This window comes from Schistocerca piceifrons, chromosome 6, assembly GCF_021461385.2.
Source record: "Schistocerca piceifrons isolate TAMUIC-IGC-003096 chromosome 6, iqSchPice1.1, whole genome shotgun sequence".
Taxonomy (NCBI): domain Eukaryota; kingdom Metazoa; phylum Arthropoda; class Insecta; order Orthoptera; family Acrididae; genus Schistocerca; species Schistocerca piceifrons.
This window is the reverse complement of record NC_060143.1, coordinates 78,962,292-78,987,596: the sequence shown is the minus strand read 5'-3', so window position 1 is coordinate 78,987,596 and position 25,305 is coordinate 78,962,292. Positions and strand designations below refer to the sequence as shown.

The following is a 25,305-nucleotide window of genomic DNA, read 5'->3' as shown; positions in this document are numbered from 1 at the left end:
GGTAGGCGGGATGCTATTTTTTGCCGGGATTCTCTGTTGGAAGGAATCCTCGTGATTGGATCGCAGTGGTTAGTTATTCTGCCATTGGCGACTGGAGCTATTTTGGCGACAAGGAATACGCAGCGCGTAAATGAGTGCCGCTTGAGAACCTTTTGCCGGTAGGATGCGAAAGTGTCCTGATCGGTCCTGAGCGTTAGAAGGTGCTGCATCTTTGAATCCGGCTCAGGTGCTGATAATTCCGTCTTCGTGAATGGGCCTGCACGTCTTTCTTACGGTGAGCATAATTGGCAGCACTGCAGAGTAATAAAACTGATTTCACATTTGTGAAATCCAGGACGATCGCCTGTCTCGTCCCCTTTGCACTGTTAATGAGTGAGTGGTCTTCTGGATTTTAGTCACCAACTTCAGTCACTTTTCCTATTATGTATTACGGGTTTTAATAGTTGTCAGTTATCACTGAACAACGGGAGACTAAATTCTTAGGAGGGAAAGAATTAATAACTGATAGGGGAGTGACACTGCTTTCCATGTAATCTTGAGATAAATTCTTGTTAGAGCTAATTATCACCGGTTTTAATCATTCATTAATATGTTGCTCTCATTAATGTGTTTACGAATAAATATGTGTGTGGAGTTTAATGTCTGTTTATGGTCGACTCCTTCACATACACTAAGTTTTAGGCTTCTAATTTATATCCTGGAAGATATTAGCAATCAGCTCAGTGATCACCAACATATTACTCCAGTCACAGAGAGTTAGTTAGAGTGAGATATTTGTCTGTAAATTCCCCATTTTAAGAGCTATGTCTAAGGCCGTATATTTCGCGCACAAGCATTTAGAGGTTAGTTCTTAATGAGGTTGCCTGCGATTAATTAGTTTTCGAGGGTTCATGGAAATTCATCATCGCGTGGTTTTATACAGTTACCACACCAGAATAACGAGGGTAATCCTGCTGATTGATTTCAAAGCTTGTTTAGTTTTTTAACTCGTAGTAAACACTGAAGAAATGAAATGCAACATTTCGTAGCATGCAGTACGTAAGAGAAATTACTTCACTAAACAAAGCACGAGATGAACCTTATTAGTGGATGTGCTGCACTCCGTCCTCTCGTTTGTTTGGAGGGCACTGCCCTCGCAGCAGAGCACACACACTGCTTCTGATCTCATAGCTGCGCCTTCGTGCTGCTTGTGGTACCAGCAGACACACACCTGCTCACCGGCAGCCGGCATCTCCGGATTGCCGTGCAGAGAGTCTCGGTTACCACTCTTCCACTGTCTCGCTAAACACCAGCTATGCAGTACTCGTATCTAGCAACTCTCATCAACTGCAAAAGGCCGCCAAAGCCGACTGGCTGTGATCGAGCAACGGCACCTAGGGATATTGCTAGGACATTGAGCTTTTGATGGTTCAAATGGCTCTGAGCACTATGGGACTTAATATCTGAGGTCATCAGTCCCGCCGGCCGGAGTGGCCATGCGGTTCTAGGCGCTTCAGTCTGGAACCGCGCGACCGCTACGGTCGCAGGTTCGAATCCTGCCTCGGGCATGGATGTGTAGATGTCCTTAGGTTAGTTAGGTTTAAGTAGTTCTAAGTTCTAGGGGACTGATGACCTCAGAAGTTGAGTCCCATAGTGCTCAGAGCCATTTTAAACATTTTTTTCATCTGTCCACTAGACTTAGAATTACTTAAACCTAACTAAGCTAAGGACATCACACACATCCGTTCCCGAGGCAGGATTCAAACTTGCGACCGTAGCACTGACCTTTTGATGCTACACCATTTGCCAACTCCCGCAGCAGAACGCCTGAAATCGGTTGCGTGTGCTGTCGTGTCCCGCAATCGCTGTGTTCCTGGCTACAACGGAAATTGCTTGGCAGGGCTCAAGGTTACCGTGTTCATTTTCTCAACTGGCAAGTGAGACGTGGACTCGCTGGGTGCGCAGAGAAAATTTCACCCCAACAAAATGGTCCACAGCAAGTATAATTAATTTCGATCTTTCTCAGGCTTTAAACTTGCTAGTAACGGAACAACAGTAAAAACAATATATGTTGTGTGACGTTGAGAATAATAGCATAAACTGTCTCCAAGTCCAATATGAGTTCTTCTTTAGAAAACGAATTCAGAATTATGTTAGTACTGACTGTCGGAAAATAGCGCGTGGGGCGATGAACAGACGTTCATTCAGCTCGTCCAAACTCGCACATAAGTGCGTTCTGGAAGAGCTACGCCATGTTCACAGCTCGGTTTATTTAGGAAACACATTAATTAGACGATATATGGAAAGTTTACGAAAATGCATTTTCGCGCGATGCTACCGAATTTTCGGCATGCAGCACGCTTTTTTCTCACTCGGTTTAGGTGAGTGTATAACGCCTCTCTCGCGTCAAAAAGCTGAGCAGTAGTCCGGTTGGTTTCATTACAAGAAACGGATAGCAGCAGCTTGCCTTTTTTTTTTTTTTTTTTTTTTTTTTTTTTTTTTTTTTTTTTTTTTTTTTTTTTTTTTTTTTACTTCGAGATCGAGATGAAAGAAATAAATGAGTGGTACCTGTCACCGTCTTCCCTACAACCAGATTAGAAGGATCTCACCTGCTAGTCTGCTACTTTCCGGATTGTAATGGCGTCGGATTCTTCTTCACGCACTGTATCTAGATTTCGGTTGCTGATTGAAATTAATTGATTAACGAGTAGAATAGGTGGCGACTGCAGAGCAGTAACAGACAGTTAAAGGATAAGCAGATACATTATCGTAAACACATTGAAATGAGAAGTAGTCTCGATGCAAAGAGATGATAACTAGCCAGTACACAATTTCGAACTACGCAGGCGTTCGGCAGGCTTGCCGAGTGTCAAGCCGCAAATACATGAAAAGACATAAAGTATGCACTAAGACACAAAGGAAGTTGAACGAAGGAATTATCCGAATGGGGCGGCAGTCGATAGATGTGACGTACATGTACAGACAAACAAATTATTACACTTTCAGAAAAACTGGATGATTTACTCAATAGAAAGTGCTTCACAAATTGAGCAAGTCAATAAAGCATTGGCCCACTTGTGGCTTCTATCCAAGCAGTTGTTCGGCTTGGCATCGATTGACAGAGTAGTTCGATGTACTCCTGACGGATATCGTGCGAAGTTCTGTCCAATTGGCGCGTTAGATCGTCAAAATCCAGAGCTGGTTGGAGGGTCCTGGCCACAATGCTCCGAACGTTTTCAGTTTGGGTGAGATCCCGCTACCTGACTGGCCAAGGCAGATTTGCCAAGCACGAAGACAGACTGTAGGAACGCTTCACGTGGGCTGGTATTATCTTGCTGAAATGTAAGCCCAGGACATCTTGCCATGACGGGCAACAAATCGGGGAGTACACTATTGTCGACGTACCGCTGTATGCGGATGACAACCAAAGGAGTCCTTTTTTTTTTTTTGTCGTCAGTCTACTGACTAGTTTGATGCGGCCCGCCACGAATTCCTTTCCTGTGCTAACCTCTTCATCTCAGAGTAGCACTTGCAACCTACGTCCTCAATTATTTGCTTGACGTATTCCAATCTCTGTCTTCCTCTACAGTTTTTGCCCTCTACAGCTCCCTCTAGTACCATGGAAGTCATTCCCTCATGTCTTAGCAGATGTCCTATCATCCTGTCCCTTCTCCTTATCAGTGTTTTCCACATACTCCTTTCCTCTCCGATTCTGCGTAGAACCTCCTCATTCCTTACCTACGAAATAAAATGGCGCACTAGACTATCATTCTAGGCTGTGCGTCCTGTGATGGGCGACAGTCGGCTGGTATTCCACCACTGTCCGGGACGTCTCCAAATACGTCTTCACTGGTCATCTGGTCTCAAAATTCGAAGCGGGAACCGTCGCTGAAGACAATTCTACTCCAGCCAATGAGATTCCGGACCGAAGACGTGTCCGGAGACACCCCGGACAGCAGTGGCGATACCAACGTGACTGTCGCTCCCCGTAAGGCCCGACAACAACGAGTGATGCCATTCATTTTAGAATCAGGAACCCTTTGATTGTCATCCGCGGCAACCTTATAGAACAGCGATACGTCGACGATATTCTACGCCCACAGTTGTTGCCCTTTATGGCAACCCAACCTGGACTTGTATTTCAGCAAGACAATGCCCACTCGCACACAGTGTACATTAAATCTACCGATTCCCGCCCCATTCGGATAATTCCTTCGTAGTGTCTCTTCGAGAGTACAAACATACACAACAATAAGTAATCCAGTCCCTTAGAGTGTTCTTAAACCGTTTAATGAAGACGAACACCGCGATTCAGTCACACATTAAGGTAAAGAGCCATGGGTGGAAACACTTTGTGGGCACACGGACAGGGGAAGCTCAACAAAGACTATCTGTTTAAAACTGACAAAACAATGAGGCTGATCTCTAGCGCTGCAAACCCAATATTCGTATATTAAACACGGTCAGCTTTGGTATGAGTGGTCTACGGCGAATGTCTTGATATAAACTGAGCGTAAGGGTGCAATGGATGCTTCCAAGGTGGCGGAAACGAACATATGAATCCAAAAATGTTGGTTATTAACGCGCGACAGCTGTTTCCTAGCAAGTACTACAATGAAATGATACCGAGTTTCTATAGTTGCGTAGCCTCGGATCCTCGCACACTGTATGGTATAGCAGAAGGTCTCTACAGCTAACATGAATGGGGTTGGGGATGCCGTCGGCACACGGGCCATGCTTTCGAACGTCAATTTTGAGCATGCTGAGTTCAACATAGTGCTGAGCGCCCAAAAACAATCCATCTTGTGCAGTGCCTCAACATGGTACAGCTGATCGCAGTGCTCCCCAGCGTCAAGTTGTCGGCTACATTTGGCCCGCACATCACACAGTTTATGAAATGGGAGGGCGTGAAACTCCTACGTTAGCTCTATAAAAACGCACATTTCATCCCTTGTCCATACGTTAATTGTGTTGTTCCGGCCGTAGTATACATAAATAAAAACTTCAATAGCCTTGGACATGTAAGGCAAAAAGGAAAGTACCATTTCCAGTGAAACAGTGCAAATACAAGTTTACAATAGTTCTCCACATAAAATAAAATTGCTTCATCATTCTCTCTTTTTAGTAAAATCCAAACGTTATTCTTACCTGAACAGCAGCAAAATCTTTACAACAAGTGAAATAAAAAACAAGTGCAAAATATCTTACTGCGAGTACTGCAAGTCCTCTTGTAGATTAAGCTAATCGAACGAACTTATCCCTCAGAAAAAGAGCGCTTATATTTACATAACATCGAATATTATAGTATATACTCTTATTAAACTAATAAGAAAGTATAAGAACCTATTAGAAAACGAGAAGGCTAGCAAAAATTTTTAAAAAATTAAATCTAGTCAGGCTCGACCAGCAGTATATCTCGCAACACCTTACAATTCTGCGACTCTACTCATTGCGCTATACCGACCATGAGTGTTATACGACCATACAATTTATTTTATCCCCTCCTGAAAGCTTTAATGGATATGTTATTAAATGCCATTTACTTGTAACATATTGTACCAGGAACATTCCATTTCTTTTGGACCCTCGGTATGCCGTTGTCTTGAAACCCCATACTTTCATAATACGAAATTTACAATAATTCCTTAACCACCAATATGACGTTTCCCGTCATTTTATTACGGCAGATCATACAACTAACGGCATTTGCTGATGGTTACAAACTGGGACAATTATAGAACTATATGAAAAGGAACGTAAATTCATTGAAAACTACAGCATGCACACACTTTATTCAATATCTAAACGCCACTACAAATATTCCGATTTAGGTTATGCCATGTTTGATACGCCTTCCATCAATGGCGATGATGTGCCGCAGACGAATAGCGAAATTCTGCATGACTCGCTGAAGTGTCGAAACACCGATGCTGTTGATGGTCTCCTGAATGGCTGTTTTCAGCTCAACAATGCTTTTGGGGTTATTGCAGTTCACCTTGTTTTTTTACATAGCCCCACAAAAAGGAGTCGCGTGTGTTCAGATCCGGAGAATATGGCGGAAATTCAGGCGCATGCCAGTGGCCTTTGGGTATCCTAGAGCCAGAATGCGGTCCCCAAAGTGCTACTCGAGGACATCAAACAACCTCTTGCTTCGATGGGGTCGCGCTCCGTCTTGCATGAACCACATCTTGTCGAAATCAGTGTCACATTGGATAATGGCGAGGAAACCGTTTTTCAAAATCTTCACATACCGTTCGGTAGTCACCGTGCCATCAAGGTATAACGCACCAAGATTAGATTAGATTAGATTAGTTTTTCGTTCCATAGACCCGTACTGAGGAGATCCTCTTGGATGTGGAACATGTCACTTTTTTTTAAGCTGAAATAACAAAACTAATAGTATGAGTATATACAATACATCATTTGTTTCTATTAAAAAATTCGCCAATGGAGTAGAAGGAGTTGGCCACTAGTAAGTCTTTCAGGCTTCTTTTAAACTGATCTTTATTTGTAACTAATTTTTTTATGTTTGCTGGCAAATTATTGAAGATGAGTGTTCCTGAGTAGTGGACCCCTTTTTGAACTAAAGTAGGTGCTTGTTAATTCCTTGTGCAGATAATTTTTGTTCCTGGTATTGTAGGTATGAACTGAGTTATTTGTTGGAAAAAGAGATATATTATTTAGGACAAATTTCATTAAGGAGTAAATATACTGAGAGGCAGTAGTTAGTATACCTAGATCTTTGAAGAGGTTTCTACAGGACGTCCGTGAATTTACCCCGAAAATAATACGTATTACACGCTTTTGGACTCTGAAAACTTTTGTTTGACTTGAAGAGTTACCCCAGAATATTATACCATATGACATTATGTAGTGAAAGTAGGCAAAGTATGCAAGATTTTTTTATTTTTGTGTCACCTATGTCTGCTAACACTCGAATTGCAAATACTGATTTGTTAAGGCGTTTCTGCAGTTCTGTGGTGTGCTCCTCCCAACTGAATTTATTATCAAGTTGTAATCCCAGGAAGTTAAGACTATCAACCTCTTCTATCTGCTCTTCTTCATACTTTATGCATATGCTGGGTGGAAACCTCTTACAGGTTCTGAATTGCATGTAGTTAGTCTTTTCGAAGTTTAATGTCAGTGAGTTGGCTTTAAACCATTTGTTAATATCCATGAAAATATCATTAGCAGATCTTTCTAGAACTACACTCATACTATTTATTGCAATACTTGTGTCATCTGCAAACAAAACGTACTCTGCTTCTGGCAGTGTAACTGATGAGAGATCATTAATGTACACAAGGATTATTCCGTGACTGCACATTGCACACCACTTCTCTATGGCGAAATGCAGATTCTCAGTCCCCCAACAGCTCTAATTTTGCTTATTGACGAACCCATCCAAATGAAAGTTGGCTTCGTCGCTAGGCCAAACCATGCCTTCGCATACTAATTCCCATCATGCACCGCGGGGAACCGTTTGGTTTGAACATCCTAACGCAAACCGTCCAGAAGTTGTGACGGTTTTGTTCCACATAGGTCATAATTGTTACCCTGTACGTACATATAGGCTTCAACTGAAAGCCAGTATGGCATCTCGTGTCTCTGAACTGAGGACTTATGGCGTGTATGTGTCGTAGTTTGCGTTGTACCATCTCACTGATCAACGTTCAAATGCACGTTCAGAACATTTGTCATGCTTTATATTGCTCTGCACTTTCGTAAAGACTTCGCAACGTGCTGTTTGCACGTTATGATGTCATAAACTCGGCACGCTCAACGCTCGAATGCACGGTCCGTGTGCCGACGGCTTTAGGCTCTCAGCCGAGGGGCCATTCCGCCCGTCCACTCACAGGTTATCTGGTAACGGCGGAGCTCTTGAGATGAATTTCATCAGACTAAATTGCTGACAACACGCTTCTTAATAACAGTCGTGAAGACTCAGCTGAATCCACCTGTCCTTTCTTATGATCAAAATAGAAAAATTCAAGCGAAATCTCTCTCGCCACTATCACAGATGCCTGACGTAACACTGGCACTACCGTTCTGTAGTGACATAACCATTTTATCTAGTCAATTTTGAAGCATAGCTTCATTCTGTCATGCTTTCCCCATGATGTCTGATGGCTTTCTTGCAGTCTTCAGAAGTGATTTTCTTAACAGATTCGTTGGTGAGTGCTTCGACAGCAGATAATCACCATCATTTTTTTTTCTTTGGACTTTATCTTGTACCTACATGTCAGCGGTGTAGGGTGGCTGGTAGCTCATCCTATCTCGTTGAAGGGTGAGTACCCAGAGAAGAACTAACACCATAGAACTGATACCACCATCAAGTTACACTTACGTAACCTGGTTTACTTCATGTGACGATTACAGCTTTATGACCACATCTCATCATTTGACAGAAGAGAAACGATATTACATTTATGTTGTCGCAAATAAAATAGTTACAGAAAAATTATATCTGGAACAAACTAGTTAATCTATTTGCTTCAGCAACAACTATAGAGCATGCTTAATTATTTGTTTTTTGGTCAGCGGGATATAAACATCCACACAGTAAACTTTATGCTGAAGCATGTTGCATACTACTCCGTCAACATATTACTGAAGAATTTTAGGAAGAAAATGGAAGATGCTTTGAAAAATAAAATTTGCAATAGTTCCTGCTGTACCGAGGCTTAACGTCTACAATTCAGCAAGCAACTTCGCGACAGCGTTTCCCAGATGCCTAACACGCAGGGGACAATTTTCCGGGAGACAAGCTCCGACCGTTTCAGCAGGAGGTGACCTAAGCATAGCTAAACGCTACTGGCTACATTGATCTATTCTCTTTCACATGTCTCGCAAATAGGCCCAGCTGTATCCTAGCGCTGAATGGTAGCTACTAGCGGCAGCCTTCGAGCCAGACAAGACAATTTCGCTCCGAGTGAGTTTGCTGGGCCAGGCGTCGATTTCGAAAGGATTCTGTCACTCAGGATCCTCGCTCTAGATTGGCCTCCATGTCACTGCCATTCACGTCTGATTTCGCAACCTTGGGAGCTGCCATCTGGGTCTTAGAGTGTTCGTGATCTCCTCGCCGAGGAAGATGGGGACTCTGCCAGCCGGGGTGGCCGAGCGGTTCTAGGCGCTACAGTCTGGAACCACGCGACCGCTACGGTCGTAGGTTCGAATCCTGCCTCGGGCATGGATGTGTGTGATGTCCTTAGGTTAGTTAGGTTTAAGTAGTTCTAAGCTCTAGGGGACTGACGACCTCAGAAGTTAAGTCCGATAGTGCTCAGAGCCGAGATGGGGACTCTGCTGTCGTGACAGGCTTATGGGCTTGTAATTTCATTCCTGTTTGACTTCCAAACCGCTATACACCGGACTTAAACAGTTTTGCTCCTTAAGTGACTTAAACTTTGTTCATTCAGTTTGTAGTTTAGTACTGAGCGTCCTTCTTGACTTTCATTTTAAGTGTGTGTTTAAGAAACTTAGACTCAGTGACAAACTAACCGATCATCAGCAGCCAGAAGTATTATTGCTCTATTACAAGAAGTGACTTATTTTATGTTTTGTTTCAGTCCACGTCAGAGTAGGCGTGCTGTTAATCTCTGATAAATAAACTTGTACAGTCATTGCAACCTGGACGGACACATCAGTTTCAACATGTAACTACAAATGACATAAAAAATAAAAGTTCCTTTTGATTCCCATTGACGAGAAAAGCTCATGCTTACTTAATTACTTTCTTCAAGAAAAGGTGTCTGTAGTAAAAAATCTTTTACGTGTGACACAGCAAAACTGGTTCACCAGTTTGTTTGTATAATGCGCAGTAGGGTAAGAATACAGTTTCATAAAAATTGGGATAACAGTGTTATTACACCTTTTTCGAATTTTTTGTAATAAAATTTCGTGTCTAGCACTTACAAGCGAATATTCTAATGTACCAAACAGTTGCTGTTCCGAATTATTCGGAAAGTTGTTTCTTGAGACACGTAAAACTGCATCTACATGTAGGGTAGTTAAGAACTGCAAATCTGCGTTGCCAAGTAGTGCCGTTATGCAAAAGCATTAGGTACAAAGTACCCAACACAATTTCACTTTTCAGTACCCGGCCAAGGCATACGACTTGCAGAATGTTATATACTTGGTCGCCAGTATACCCTGACGTCGCGGAAGGAAAGATGCAGCCGCTGTCCCGGAAGGCCCTGGTTGGATCTGCATAGCGGGAAGTGAAGCAGTGCAATAGCAAAGCACTGCATCTGCTAAGTGCCATGTGGCAGCGACGGATATGTGGGTATGTTTTATCAGGAATGTTCCAGCTTGGTCAAACAGATGCTACACTGATACGTTCTGTGGCTTGAACGGCGTAGTCTAGGAGTGTGTCAGAAAGGAATAGGACACTGCTGTGATTGACGACAGTGATTGCTTCCTTGCTCTAGCGCCACGGGTAACGGTACTGAAAAGCAATGTACCGATAAACCGGCACACCTCACGTATTATTTGATTTGTTACTAGTTTTCGCTCACCAGAAGTGAGCATCTTCAGGTTTTCGTTGCCCTGATGATAACACGTTAGAGGTTTACAACTCCACCTCGCACCATCGACAACAAAACGTGTGGTATGGTGTATACACGCGTCGCCACCAGGGAATCAGTATCTGAAAAAGCTCTTGTGTGTTGAGCGAAACTAGCAATTAACTATTAATAATAATGAGCGTATGGCATTGGTGGCCGGGAGACCCCTCGCGGGGTGGTTCGGCCGCCGCTCCACAAGTTCTTTAACGCCACTACGACGACTTGCGAGTGAATGAGGATGAAAGACACACAACACCCAGTAATATTGAGGCAGAGAAAATCCCTGACCCCGCCAGGAATCGACCCCGGGACCCGGTGCGCGGGAAGCGAGAACGCTACCGCAAGACCACGAGCTGCGGACATTAATCTATTAATACGTGAGCTATGATGGTTTCTCAGTAGGTTACTTCCGTCAAAACGTACAGGTTGAGAGGCTGCGGTCAATGCATAGAAGTCTCCACTGACCTTTCATCATCATCATCTACTGGAGACATTCTCAGAGATACATCGGTAACTGTATCCAAAGCTCAGGGGAAAGTTGTAACTGGAGGGAACATTAGCAGTGAAAGCCCACATTTTATTAAGTGTACATTAACTCCTGCATCCTCTGCATGCAATATCTGTGTTTAGTAAAAATAGTAAATAAGATAAACTCCGCCCGAACAGATCATGAAGGTCCAAATATACCAACCGGCCGCCGTGTCATCCTCAGCCCATTGGCGTCGCTGGATGCTCATATGGAGGGAAGTGTGTTCAGGACACCGCTCTCCCATCCGTATATCAGTTTACTTCTTAATGAAGTAGCTCCTCAGTTGGGCCTCACAAGGGCTGCCAACAGCGTGCGGCAGACCGGATGGTCCCCCATCCAAGTGCTAGCCCAGCCCGACAGCGCTTAACATTGATGATCTGATGGGAACTGGTGTTACCACTGCGGCAAGGCCGTTGTCCAAAAGTAGCAAATAGGTGACAGATAATAATTTATGGTAAATAGCATAAAATGATTTTAGGGGAAAAACATGGGCGTCGCTTTCCTGCCCCCGAAATGCGTTGTGATGAAGGGCAGCACACCTCGAAGACATGTTTGGACTTGGTTCGTTCCTGCCACAGCACTGTTAAATCAGCATTATGCGTTGAAGTCTGTCTGCTGAGCAAAATGTCAGCTACGCTTAATGTCAACTGTGATATCTTTTCTTAATTCACATTCAGATCTTCTAATGCGATGACTGGTATATATGACAACAAATGTGTTTTAATATTTCGTTGGATTGTCGGATAGTTAATGATGTTTTTCACCTTTTCACCCGACAGTGGCTATAAAGTCGAAATCGTAATAGTGTGAAATAAATGACTAATATACAATATTCAAATGGCGGCAATTTAATTCTCTGTCCTTAAGCTTTAAAGAATAATATGAAGCACTTTTTTCTGCTGAAAAGTGGCGTGTCTCTTTTCATTTAGTGTGAGAATCACATTCCAACTAAGAGGATGATGAGGAGGTGGAATATTCCAATAGTAGCTCAGAAAAGTAAACTGCCCTGCAGTGACGGTATTTACTGATCTCCAGCTAACTTCATGATTTAACTGTATTTACATGGTGTGGGTGTCCTTTTTCTCTGCTTTCTGAGAGTACTTAGGGACAGCGTACAGAGGATTTGGGACAGGCATGTCAGGGTCCGACATAAAGAAGAAGTGAACCCCAGCAGCCAGCAAGGACTCTGGAATTCGCAGAGAACAAGACAGGTAGTGTGGAGTATTGTCAGAGTGAAAGTTACATTGTCAGGCGATTCCCCACGGCACCGGTGGCTGTTATTCGTTTACGTCACGTCTCCAGCCTAACAGCCGAGCAGTGCAGAGGGAAAGAACTTTTATCAATGGGAGCCAGCGCTGTGCCTTGTTCAGAATTGTGCCTTTCCGAAAACAAAGGAAGTAGGTTACAGTACGCTTGTTCGGCCACTGCTTGAATACTGCTCACCAGTGTGGGATCCGTACCAGATAGGGTTGATAGAAGAGATAGAGAAGATCCAACGGAGAGCAGCGCGCTTCGTTACAGGATCATTTAGTAATCGCGAAAGCGTTACGGAGATGATAGATAAACTCCAGTGGAAGACTCTGCAAGAGAGATACTCAGTAGCTCGGTACGGGCTTTTGTTGACGTTTCGAGAACATACCTTCGTCGGTGAGTCAAGCAGTGTATTGCTCCCTCCTACGTATATCTCGCGAAGAGACCATGAGGATAGAATCAGAGAGATTAGAGCCCACACTGAGGCATACCGACAATCCTTCTTTCCACGAACAATACGAGACTGGAATAGAAGGGAGCACCGATAGAGGTACCCAAGGTACCATCCGCCACACACCGTCAGGTGGCTTGCGGAGTATGGATGTAGATGTAGATGTTCAAAAGATAACAGTCTCATGCTTTACAAGAGAAACAAAGGATGCCGCAAAATATGGGCCTAGACTTGAGCAAAGTTTTTACTATCTTAGGACCAGTCGCGACGGCAACACACTGCACGTCTCATGCTCATAATTTACGGTGAGCATTATTAGCAGCACCGGCACCTTAGAACAATCGTTGGTTAGAATGAAGTCAGATAACTGCAGTTATCTGCCCCACATCATACACTGCATTGGTAAATGGATGTATTTTTCAGTCTAGTAGTCAGGCAAACAGTCACCGTGTACATTTAGTTAGCAACTCATGTGTCATTTCAGAATGGCAGTTGCATCTACAGGGCGCATTCTCAATCCCTTCAAAGAACTTGGGGTACCAGCAGGTTAACTCGGTGTAAATCAAATAATGCGATTATGTAATTGGGCAGTCAAGCAGTTTGTCAGGCAGTTTATCACGCAGTTAGTGTCTTATATGAATAAATTAATGTGTTAATTTAAAACTTGTTTCTGTTGACACCTTCAATTACTCGCGTTTTCAGTAATATGCAATTCTCCACTTTAGGATCCACAGCTAGACCCTTCACATTTAATTGTCTTAGGTAAAACATTCAAACACCGTAATTAAGCTTGGGTTTTAAAGGTGTGCCTGTTTCCTAATTATTTTTCGTAGTCAGAATAGCAGTTTCAAACACATGTAGCGTTTTGAACTGTCGCTCTGACAACGTTTCTCCAAAAATTTATGTGTATGTTCAATTTTTCCTCTGTCAAACACTAAAGCAAAAATTCCCATATATTCCTCTTTCTCTCTTTGTTCCTCAATCAGTGACATCACTTTCGTTTCCCATATCTTCATTAATCATGTTTCATCGCATTCTACTTTCTCCCCCCCCCCCCCCTTCCTCAGCACTCCTCTCACGTGCATTATCACTATCCTCCGTAATTTAAACATACCTTTCTGTAACTTTTTTTATTTTTAAGAATGAAATCCCTCCAGCTGTACATAAGTTTTCATATTTTTTTGGCTCCTAGTTTCGACGTTGCGTCAACGCCAGCTTCAGGCCAGTACACTTCGATGATATCAGTTATGTGTGGCCGAGTACTAGAAGTCCGCGGTAAGACCAATATGTTCTCCACATGGATCAACGATATCTTCAGGCCCGTACACTTTGATGATATCGATTGTGTGTGGCTGAGAACCAGAAGTCCGTGGTCAGACCAATACGTGCTTCACATGGATCCGTGTGGAGCACGTATTGGTCTCACCTCGGACTTCTAGTACCCAGCCACACACAACTGATATCATCAAAGTGTACGGGCCTGAAGATGGCGTTGACGCAACGTCGAAACTAGTAGCCAAATAAATATGAAATCTTAAGTACAACTGGAGGAGCTTCATTTTTAATAAAAATTATACCATCTGATGTCCCACCATCATCCAATTTAAATATGGATGTATGAAGATTCCTGTAACTTGTCCCTATTGTTTTTGACATGAATTAATATAAACTGTGTTTCTTTTTCTTTCTGCACTATAGTAATTACTAAACGTTCTATAATCTTGCGTATTAGACGTAACTTAAAACGTACTTATCATAACAAAAGTAATGTGGAATATGGTTAGACGCAGAAGATGGCCTGATGGCCATAATCTTGCCAGGTGAAATAAATAATGTGACCAGAGTCACAGACACGTTGTCTCGCTTCCCACGCCCTGGTTCCCGGGTTCGATTCCCGGCGGGGTCATGGATTTTCTCTGCCTCGTGGTGACTGGGTGTTGTGTGATGTCCTTAGGTTAGTTAGGTTTAAGTAGTTCTAAGTTCTAGGGGACTGATGACCATAGATGTTAAGTCCCATAGTGCTCAGAGCCATTTGAACCATTTTTTGAACATACACGTTGAGTCACCTCCAGCATTAAATGGCCAAAACTTAATGGGATGGTTCAGTGCTGATATTCCTCAAATATCGATAAAATTATCCTATTTGGGACACATACTACTTCAAAGTTGATAGGAAGCTACACACAAACAGGAAAGAAACTAGCGGTGTCTTGTTCCGATACAGGAAAGATGTGGACGAGGAGACGTCAGCTCACCCTTTCCGCAGGTCTTCTTGCGCAGGTCGCAGGAGCTGCTGTAGATGAAGCCATCAGAGCCGCAGACGGGCTCTGCCCCCGCCGCGGAGCACACCCGCGGGCACTGCGGACCGCCAGCCGCCGCGCCTGCAACACAGCAAAAACAGGTTCATGAAGATGCGTCCACTGCAGCGAAACGTCGGCGCTCAGCCTCCAGCTACGCCAGCCAGCTGCCTCCATCCGAGCCACATTCCACGTCTTACCACGCTGCAAGAAACAGCGTTGAAAGAGATGAATGTTACAGGGCGTCCTAAAACTGTATCTCAAAACTGTAAAGATTTGAGGGAGTGATACGTGTGTGTACATGTACGCAACAAATGCTTGTACGCTGACCGTGTTTCACGACAGCCAACTACCTGCCCCATCGAAGTTGTTGGCGCTACCTCGACAAGCAATACGTTATTGTGAAAGGTCTCTGTTGGATTCCTTTCATGTTTAATTTCTTAAATCTGTTGCCATTTATGGAATAAATTCCTCTTCTAAATGTACTGTGGCGTTTCTGACTATCTGGGAGGAGACTGAGTAGTGGAACGTGTTACTTTTACACATAAACAAGAACGATCTGTCACACTACTACACTTTAAAACACAGTTTATATGTAATTCATGTCACACAGTCTCATACGGAACCTACATCAGCTTTCTTTTATATACTGTATATGATAAGATACTGTCATCCCCCTTCCCTTCTGTGTGAGAGTATGAATGAGCAAATGTATTTGTAGTTGCATGCTTGAGGGTAGCAGACAAGCCTGTCTGCTAGAGAACAGTAGGACCAACGTCGGAACAGGTAGCTACGCTTCCTAAAAGCAAAGAGGTTTCTATCCTTAGTATGGTTCTGTCCGTCCGTTGTCATGTTGGTATAGGAAGCTGCCCCTCTGGCCACTTCCGTTTGTCTTTGTGAGCCACCCTCAGGAAGCACGCTCGGCTGTAGGGCAGTTGCAGGGTGGCCGTGGCGAGCGTCTGAAGTGGTAAGATCTCCGGCTAAGCGCGTGTCTGTTAAGTCCGTAGGACAATGGATTTCTTAAGTTCAGCCTAACTGAAAATTTAATCACTTTTATTTCGGGTTTAGGTCTAAAATATCTGATGTTATGTTAAATTGCAGCGCAATATAGTTCTCGTGTGAAGTTCAGATTATTTTCCGGTAGTTGCTTTGTTACTACTTTGTGAGTAAAGTGGAACTACGTGTTGATCAGTAACTCTAACTAAGATCAATCTTAAATGCGAATGCTTGTGTGATTATAACGTCTCGTCTTGACTATATTTTCAATATAGCAACTTTTCTTTATGTTCAGCCCACGTGGGGTGTACTTTGCGAGACCACTACCACGTGCTTATATAACTGTTTGACCCATCAGGTTAATAGTAAGACGTTAGTAAGACGTTAGTAACCAGTTCAAGGTTTTGCTTTTGTCAATTGCTTTTCGATCTAATGTATTTTAATTATCAAAATTATTGTGGAGTTGTACGCTTTGTGTAAACCAAGTTGACCACGTGGAGCATGTGGTGTAATCATCAAAGTAGCCCTCAGCTATTCTTTTTGCGAAGACTTCACAAAGAGTTAATATGAATTTAGTATACCAGTGTGTGGTAATTACATGACGTAATTTCTTTGGGTAAAAAACTGAATCTGTTGGTTGTGGTTAATTTCTTCTTGCTTATGTTTCAATGTTCTTCGTGAGTTATTTTATGAATGCAGTGTCGTATGCAGTCTCCCAATCTTGGCTCCATATTTTATGTGTTCCGTAAGATTACAATCTCACATTTTTCAATCGTAAATAAGGCACCAGCTCAGTTATAACTCACGTATAATATGCTGAAATTTCAATGAACAATCTTAAAATAAATTTCCAAATATAAACTGATTTCTTTCTTTTTATTTAAATTCTCTTTTTATATATATATATTACCGGTTTTGTATGACTATTAAAAGATTATCATTAATGTTAGTCTGCTTGGTAAACCTAGACTAAATATCTGATGAAATAGTTGCCCAGTAATCCACGGTTAACGTCCCCAGACAGATCACGGCTTTTAACCCACTTTCATTGTCAATTAGCACCGATATCAGCATACCAAATTAAAGTTACAACATTACAATTGTCCGTAAAGTGTCTGCACTGGAGTTGAAGACTGTTTCCAATAACTGTTGAACGTCAAAGAAGGAGAGATTATCTTTACAGAAATTGCAAATTCAGGCGCCAGTCACAGTTCATATCTTTGCAACTGAATAGTCCACTCGCTTCACGGTCATTTGGCCCCTTTGCTAGGACACAGTAGTGTTTGTTGACATCGTGACTGTTGGTCCTCTAGTACACGTCACTGTACTCCCAGTGTGCGCTTCACATGCATGTTGACTGCTAATTACTAGTGGAGACCTCACTTTCTAACGCCATCTTTTCGAATTTCACTGTGGTAGGCAACTATTCTGTCTCTGTACCTATAGAAGGGCTATTTCTCGTGCGTTTCTGCTTATGGTGATAAGTTCTATCCGATTAACGTGAGGACTCTCACAAAACCTCTCTTAATATACATTCGATTTTCCGCTCAGTACGTCCGCTGCTATATACTCAGTCTGATCACAAGCATCCGGACATTAATGTGGGGTGTGTCCATCCATCGCGCTTATGACGGCTTGTACTCTGCTGGAGACAATTTCAGTGCGGTGCCTGAATGTCTGGGAAGGAACGGCAAACCACTCTTCCTCAAGAGCTGAAACCAGAAATAGTAATAATATCAGACGCTGGGGGCTGGAGCAAACACCGAGTGAGGTGGCGCAGTGATTAGCACACTGGACTCGCATTCCGGAGGACGACGGTTCAAACACGCGTCCTGCCATCCTGATTTATGTTCTGCGTAACTTTCGTTCAATCAAACGCCGGCCACTGCCGACTCCCTTCCCCATTCTTCCCTAATCCGATGGCTCTGATGACCTCGCTGTTTGTCCCCCTCCCCCGAATCAACCAGCCAACCAAACTGGGACAAAATCGACGCTCAGACTCGTTCCATAGGTGTTCCATTAGGGTCAGGTCCGGATTCTGAGGCCAGTCCATTTGAAGAATGTTAGTATCCGCAAGCCATCGCCTCACACTTGCGGCTTTATGAGAGGGTCCATTGCCATGCAGACACAAACAATCATAGTCTCCGAACTACACAGTGCTAAAAAATGTGATTTTACACTTTGCATTTCCTTAAGCAATATAAAGAAGCTACACCCTGACCACGGAAAACAGCCCCATTCCGTAACACCATCTCTTTGGAGCATCATCTCTGGCACTGTACATGATGGCACACAACGTCCTCAAGGTATATGCCAAACCCACAGGATATCGTGACTCATCACTTGAAATCACTCGTTATCAATCATTCACCACCCAGTGTCTCTTTGCCCCCTGTTTTAACTCTCGACGAACAAACAATGCTTTAGGTGGACTGCTGTCAGCGCTATGGAACTCACGAGTGATTTCTTCCGCTGATTTAATGAGGGTTTCTTTTTTTTTTTTCTTGCATACATCCTCCGCGATGCTTGACGGTCCCTGTTCGCCAGTACAGGAAGTAAGTTTGGTCTTGGTTTACCTGTGGTTGCTCCTTCACGTTTCCACTTTACAGTCACATCACCAGCTGTCGACTTCAGAGACATTAAAATGGTTGAAATTCCCCTGTTTGATTTGTTACTCAGGCGACATCCTACGACAAGTACATGTTTCAAGTAACTAAGCTCTCCTGACCGATTCATTTTGCTGTTACTACTTCTCTTCTAACACCACAGTACACTCTGCCTGCTTTTATATTCGTGGTTCCGCCTGTCGTGACATCTAATGGTCAATTTCGCAATGCGCAGGCGTGTCCGGATACTTTTGATAAGATAGCGTATATACCAGTGGGACATACTGAGCGAAAAAGCAAACGTGAGATAGGAGGAAAGTTTCGAAAATGTCCTCACCTTAATTGGATAGAATTTATCACCTTGGATAGAAGCTTCTACATACAGAGTGTACTCGACAGAAAATAGTCGACACATTAGGATTTGAAGCAATGGCTTTGGACAGTGAGGCTCCATCCAATCCAAAGCCCACAACCGTCTCTGACTCCTCAAACTCCTGTCTGGCCGGACATGGATGTTGCACCCCTCTACCATCCTCCACACCTACAAATCCTAAATCGTCCCATCCTCTGTTATTCCAGTCCCGCCTGGATATTGGCCCCCCTGCCCCCCAAATTCAATAAGTCCCTCCAGATCCTCGAGCGCCATGCACTCCGCCTCGCTTTCCGTATACGCCTCCCGTCCCCCACGCAGATCCTCTACGACCTCATTCCTTTCCCCCATCTGCACCTATTCCTTGAACATATCCACATACTCCACACCTCCCGCCGCCTTGATCCACCTCACCCCCTGGTTGCTCCTCTCCTCTCCCGTCCCTGCCCCCTGTCTCGCCTTCACTGTTGCGTCCCCCCTACCCTCCATCTCTACACCCTTCATCTCCTTTCCCAAGGTGGCTTCTGTCAACTCCCCCTCCCGGATGGTGCCCTCTCTCCCTCCTTTTATGCCTCCTATCAACCCTGATCCTCACCTCCCCCCCTCCTTTCCTGTCCATTCCCGGGACTCCCTCTCCCCCCCCTTTCCATCCTGTTTTTCTCCCCACCTAACCTCTCCCTGCCTCCCACCTCCCCGAATCCTTTTGTATTCCCCTCCTCTGCCTTTCCCCACTCCCTGTCATGTCTGCCCAGGGCCCCCGCCTCCCTCTTATGGGTCCTCGTCCTCCATCGGCTCCTTTCCCCCCTCCTCCCCACTTCGTTTTTTCCTCTCCTTCCCCCCCCTTTCCTTTCCCGTCGTCTGTCCAGGTCCCCCCCCCCCCCCATCTGCCCTGTCTGTGGTATATCATAGTTGTCAAAAATTTTTGTGCATTGTTCAAGTGAATGTTCAGTGCTGTTCGTCTTTCCAAAGCGTTGCGAACAGAAACCATGCTTTCGCTGGATGTAAATTTTATATCTCTTGCAAACAGAAACCAGAGTGTCGCCGTGTTTTTTTAATTGTACGTCCATTCTTGTACCTGTCTGCTTCTTATGTATTTTATTAGCATCATCAACCCTTTGTTTTTATGTTTTAAGTTCCAAGGTTTCCGCCATTTTACCATTTAAGTCAACTATTTTATCGCCTGTTTTTATTATTTATTATCTTCATCTTTTTAAAACAAATTCTGTAGGCTGAAAAGCGGCGCACTAAGCTGGTGCCAGCCCGCCCCCCTTTGGGGGTTAATCGAAACTCAATAAAGGAAAAAAAAGGGTGGGACAGTGAGGTTTGCACCAGTAACCAGCAGTCATAGTGCCCGTGAAGCGCATGCAGGGAGTAGTGCGATCGGTTCTGCAGCACCAGCAGTAACGGTGTCAACTTAACATGTGTAAGCAAAGAGGCCGAATGATTCTGAAGCCAGAGTCGAGTTCTCTCGATGGACCGTTCAATTGCAACGCATGCACTGCGACTGATGGGTGTCTGTTTTAAGGCTGTCGGCGATAAGTTGTTTATGTCAATAAGGAACTAGATATTCGTTTCCTAACATTAGTTCTTTATCTGCAATGGCTGAGTTTAGGACCATCTACCAAACTTGTAATTTTGACCCTAATAGTATGGAACATCCTACAGGGTGTTTCAAAAATTACCGGTATATTTGAAACGGCAATAAAAACTAAACGAGCAGCGATAGAAATACACCGTTTGTTGCAATATGCTTGGGACAACAGTACATTTTCAGGCAGACAAACTTTCGAAATTACAGTAGCTACAATTTTCAACAACAGATGGCGCTGCGGTCTGGGAAACTCTATAGTACGATATTTTCCACATATCCACCATGCGTAGCAATAATATGGCGTAGTCTCTGAATGAAATTACCCGAAACCTTTGACAACGTGTCTGGCGGAATGGCTTCACATGCAGATGAGATGTACTGCTTCAGCTGTTCAATTGTTTCTGGATTCTGGCGGTACACCTGGTCTTTCAAGTGTCCCCACAGAAAGAAGTCACAGCGGTTCATGTCTGGCGAATAGGGAGGCCAATCCACGCCGCCTCCTGTATGTTTCGGATAGCCCAAAGCAATCACACGATAATCGAAATATTCATTCAGGAAATTAAAGACGTCGGACGTGCGATGTGGCCGGGCACCATCTTGCATAAACCACGAGGTATTCGCAGTGTTGTCTAAGGCAGTTTGTACTGCCACAAATTCACGAAAAATGTCTAGATAGTGTGATGCAGTAATCGTTTCGGATCTGAAAAATGGGCCAATGATTCCTTTGGAAGAAATGGCGGCCCAGACCAGTACTTTTTGAGGATGCAGGGACGATGGGACTGTAACATGGGGCTTTTCGGTTCCCCATATGAGCCAGTTCTGTTTATTGACGAAGCCGTCCAGGTAAAAATAAGCTTCGTCAGTAAACCAAATGCTGCCCACATGCATATCGCCGTCATCAATCCTGTGCACTATATCGTTAGCGAATGTCTCTCGTGCAGCAATGGTAGCGGCGCTGAGGGGTTGCCGTGTTTGAATTTTGTATGGATAGAGGTGTAAACTCTGGCGCATGAGACGATACGTGGACGTTGGCGTCATTTGGACCGCAGCTGCAACACGGCGAACGGAAACCCGAGGCCGCTGTCGGATCACCTGCTGCACTAGCTGTGCGTTGCCCTCTGTGGTTGCCGTACGAGGTCGCCCTACCTTTCCAGCACGTTCATCTGTCACGTTCCCAGTCCGTTGAAATTTTTCAAACAGATCCTTTATTGTATCGCTTTTCGGTCCTTTGGTTACATTAAACCTCCGTTGAAAACTTCGTCTTGTTGCAACAACACTGTGTTCTAGGCGGTGGAATTCCAACACCAGAAAAATCCTCTGTTCTAAGGAATAAACCATGTTGTCTACAGCACACTTGCACGTTGTGAACAGCACATGCTTACAGCAGAAAGACGACGTACAGAATGGCGCACCCACAGACTGCGTTGTCTTCTATATCTTTCACATCACTTGCAGCGCCATCTGTTGTTGAAAATTGTAACTACTGTAATTTCGAAAGTTTGTCTGCCTGAAAATGTACTGTTGTCCCAAGCATATTGCAACAAACGGTGTATTTCTATCGCTGCTCGTTTAGTTTTTATTGCCGTTTCAAATATACCGGTCATTTTTGAGACGCCCTGTAAATGCTGACGGCCTTCTGGAAACGATTCGTGATACAAGGTTAACGACGGCGTTTTGTCCGATTACCAACTCCAAAGCAACATAGAATCTGACAAAACAGGAAATAAAACTTTTTACAACGAACGGTCTTCTAAGTCTGTTTCAAAATAATTACAAAAATTAAATTCAAGAAAAGAATGTTTCAGTATTGGTCTCCGTTTCGCACAGAACACCGTTCTTGGTATCAGATGTTTCAAAGTTTGCTGTAAAATTGCGACGAAGAATAGTTAAGATCGTGAACACGTCTCTCTATTTTGCAACTGATGAACTTTGCTGGTCTTTCAGATGAAGTACGCCATGGCATAGGGCAAGGTATGGTAAACCCGGGTGTGCAGGTCGAACCAGGTAGAGTTAGATTTCCGTGACTAGTGCTGCCACCAGCCTCATAACACTCAGAAATATTAACAGTCGTCATTCTGGGAGAGGTAAATAAACGTCATTAGCGAACACGTATTGTCTTTCAAAGCTTTTCTGAAATTTTCTTCGATGAAGCGGTTCTTCGAGCTGTGTCTTGTAGACAAACAGTACCTGATAAAAATAATTAAGTAAATATTTCTGTTAAACATGGTATTTAGCGTATTTCAATATTTATATGATGTACATAATGTGAATGCTAACTTCCCGCCGCCATAATTTGTTCAATCTTGCACTGTGGTGCAAAATCAGATACATTGGGTTGGGCAAAACCAGGCGGCTAAATGCTTCCAATGTCTCCTTCAAAGGTTGACTTGGCAGAAAGTGCAAAGAAATCACAAGAAGAAGAAGGGGTACATCAGCAATCCTGATCAGCTATCCATACAAAAATGATTTGGAAGTTAAAAAAAAGCCAGGAAAAATAAAGAAGACAAGAAAAACTCAAAACGATATATTTTTATGGGGAAGTTGTAACAAAGGTGAATACATACATATACTTTGTTAAGAAGAGAAATATCAGACTAAGTAGTTTTCTAATTCCACAGTACTTTAACATTGTTCATGAGACAGACACTGTATCCATACCTCCAATAATTCTACATATATTCTTATACTTCATCAGGTGAAGAGGACCCAGTGCTACGGACCTAAAAAACTACTTGGTCTGATATTTCTGTTCTTAATCAATTGTGTTTTCGGTTTTTAATTAGGACCGGTTATCGAGAACTTCGCTTCTGTTACTGAAATACTTGGAATTATTGAAGTTCCTTGTTAAAAACGAGTTTTGATATTAAAAAAAAGAGTTTTCGTATCCATTGGTAGTATAGGTCTATATAAGGATTTCTATATGTTTTCATGTATTTTTTGCAGCAGAATAAACCTTTTCTTTGTTTTCAAATTCTTCCATTCATTTAAATGGTTAGCCTATTTTATCCAGCGGGGTGTGGAAAGATTTGAATAACCTTAATTTGCAAATTTATTGATCAATGAAAATAATCTACATGAATTAAAAATGAGGTACCCGGTTTCGCCCTACTTTGCCTTACATCAACCATGGTCTTTCCCGTTTTGAATACACTGACATCTTTTCCGCGGTCAGTTTTCCCGCAGTTCCGCACTGACGCGAGTGTAGAAATTGTTACTTTTAAGTAGGCATTGCCTGTGCCCATGCTTGTGTTGCTGATCTCTCGAGTGACCTAATTTCTCTGGAGTTGCGCTGGTATTCTCTTTTGTGGCGCGGTTCCGCCTCTGGCCGGATGGAAAACATTCTTCTCCGTTGCATTCACTACATCTCGGTTTCGTTTATCCATCAGTGTTTGTTGCTGATCTGAGTCTTGTCTTGTACGTTTTGGCGCCTGCATATTACAGGCTTTACTAGTGTATTGAAAACCCTTTTTTACGCAAACAAAGCTAATTGGGGCAATAAATTGCTTTAATCACAATTACATTATTATTCTGTAACTAGCCATAGGAGACCATGGGCTTCTTACACAAAGTACTCACGATATATCCATCAACAACGTCCGAAGTTTCGTCGATGGAATTCAAGTAAAGGTTGTGTAACTGTAAGTATATATGCGTATATTTGAACTGACTTTTTTTTGCAAAGACCACTCCTACAGTGTTAGAAACAGCTAACAATAGATAAAGTAGATGGCTTTCAAAGTGACACTGACTTAGCGGCATCGCCGTAAAAGCGACGGCGCTCGGCGGGCCTTCTTGGCTGAAGTGAGGACCATCCAGGCTCCTCCACTACGTTTCGCCACTACTTGTGGCTCCCACTTTGCCGTACAGTCGGTTAGCTTCCGACTGGTGTCCAACGCTCACTGTGAAGGTAACGACCTATAGAGGACCACTAGGCAGGCGACATGGAGGAATAAAGAGGGAGGAGGCACGTCTGACGTTCCAGCATCACGAGGTTTACTGCTGCGGACACCGTTTTCTGTCCAGACGCGGCTCGGATAAACCGCACAGAGGACGTGGTTTAAGCGGGGCTGCACTCTGCTGCTCACGACCGTACCGACCCGGCATGATGGTCGTGACCCGTGCTGGACCCTCATCCTGGCTCCCGGTCGGACAGCTTGTAGGTATGGCCATTGCTGAGCCGTCGTCCCGCGCGGTGCCCAACTACCTACTGCTGTAATACTACAGTACTGGTGGGAATCTGAGGCTTGCCAGCACCTAGTCAGATTCTGACACGGCCAATATTCAGTTCCCCAGGGCTTAAACCAAGGCCGTCCACGGCGTGTCAAACTTCACTAGTGCGTCATGTGCAGCTCGCGTGCGGACCATGGCCCGACCTGTCATTCTGTTTTGCTCGCCCCTTTTCGGAGTTAGCCTGAACTGCTCGACATTTCATTTAACATTGCGGTGCGACATTTTTCGGTCGGCACAACTCTATCTGAGAATAGTGCTATTAGCGCTTTTGCCCTTCGCTTTTTATTCCTGTCATGAAGGACGTTGACAGATCCAGTAGCTGTCAGCACAAAAAGAGGCAGTCTAGCGATCTATCGTCACAATCCTGTACAACGAATGGGAATGATGGAAGAGAAGGATAAAAATTCTCAATTCATATAAGCGAGGGGTACTGGTTATTTGCT

At 43.7% G+C, this 25,305-nt stretch overlaps 1 protein-coding gene across 1 annotated transcript in view; it reads right to left on the bottom strand.

Moving 5' to 3' along the window:
* LOC124802799 (agrin) overlaps positions 1-25,305 on the bottom strand; it is a 304,188-nt gene that overhangs the window by 75,068 nt on the left and 203,815 nt on the right. Inside the window, exon 2 of the mRNA XM_047263801.1 lies at positions 15,028-15,153. Coding sequence (XP_047119757.1) covers positions 15,028-15,153 — 126 coding nt within the window. The remainder of the gene's footprint in view (positions 1-15,027; positions 15,154-25,305) is intronic.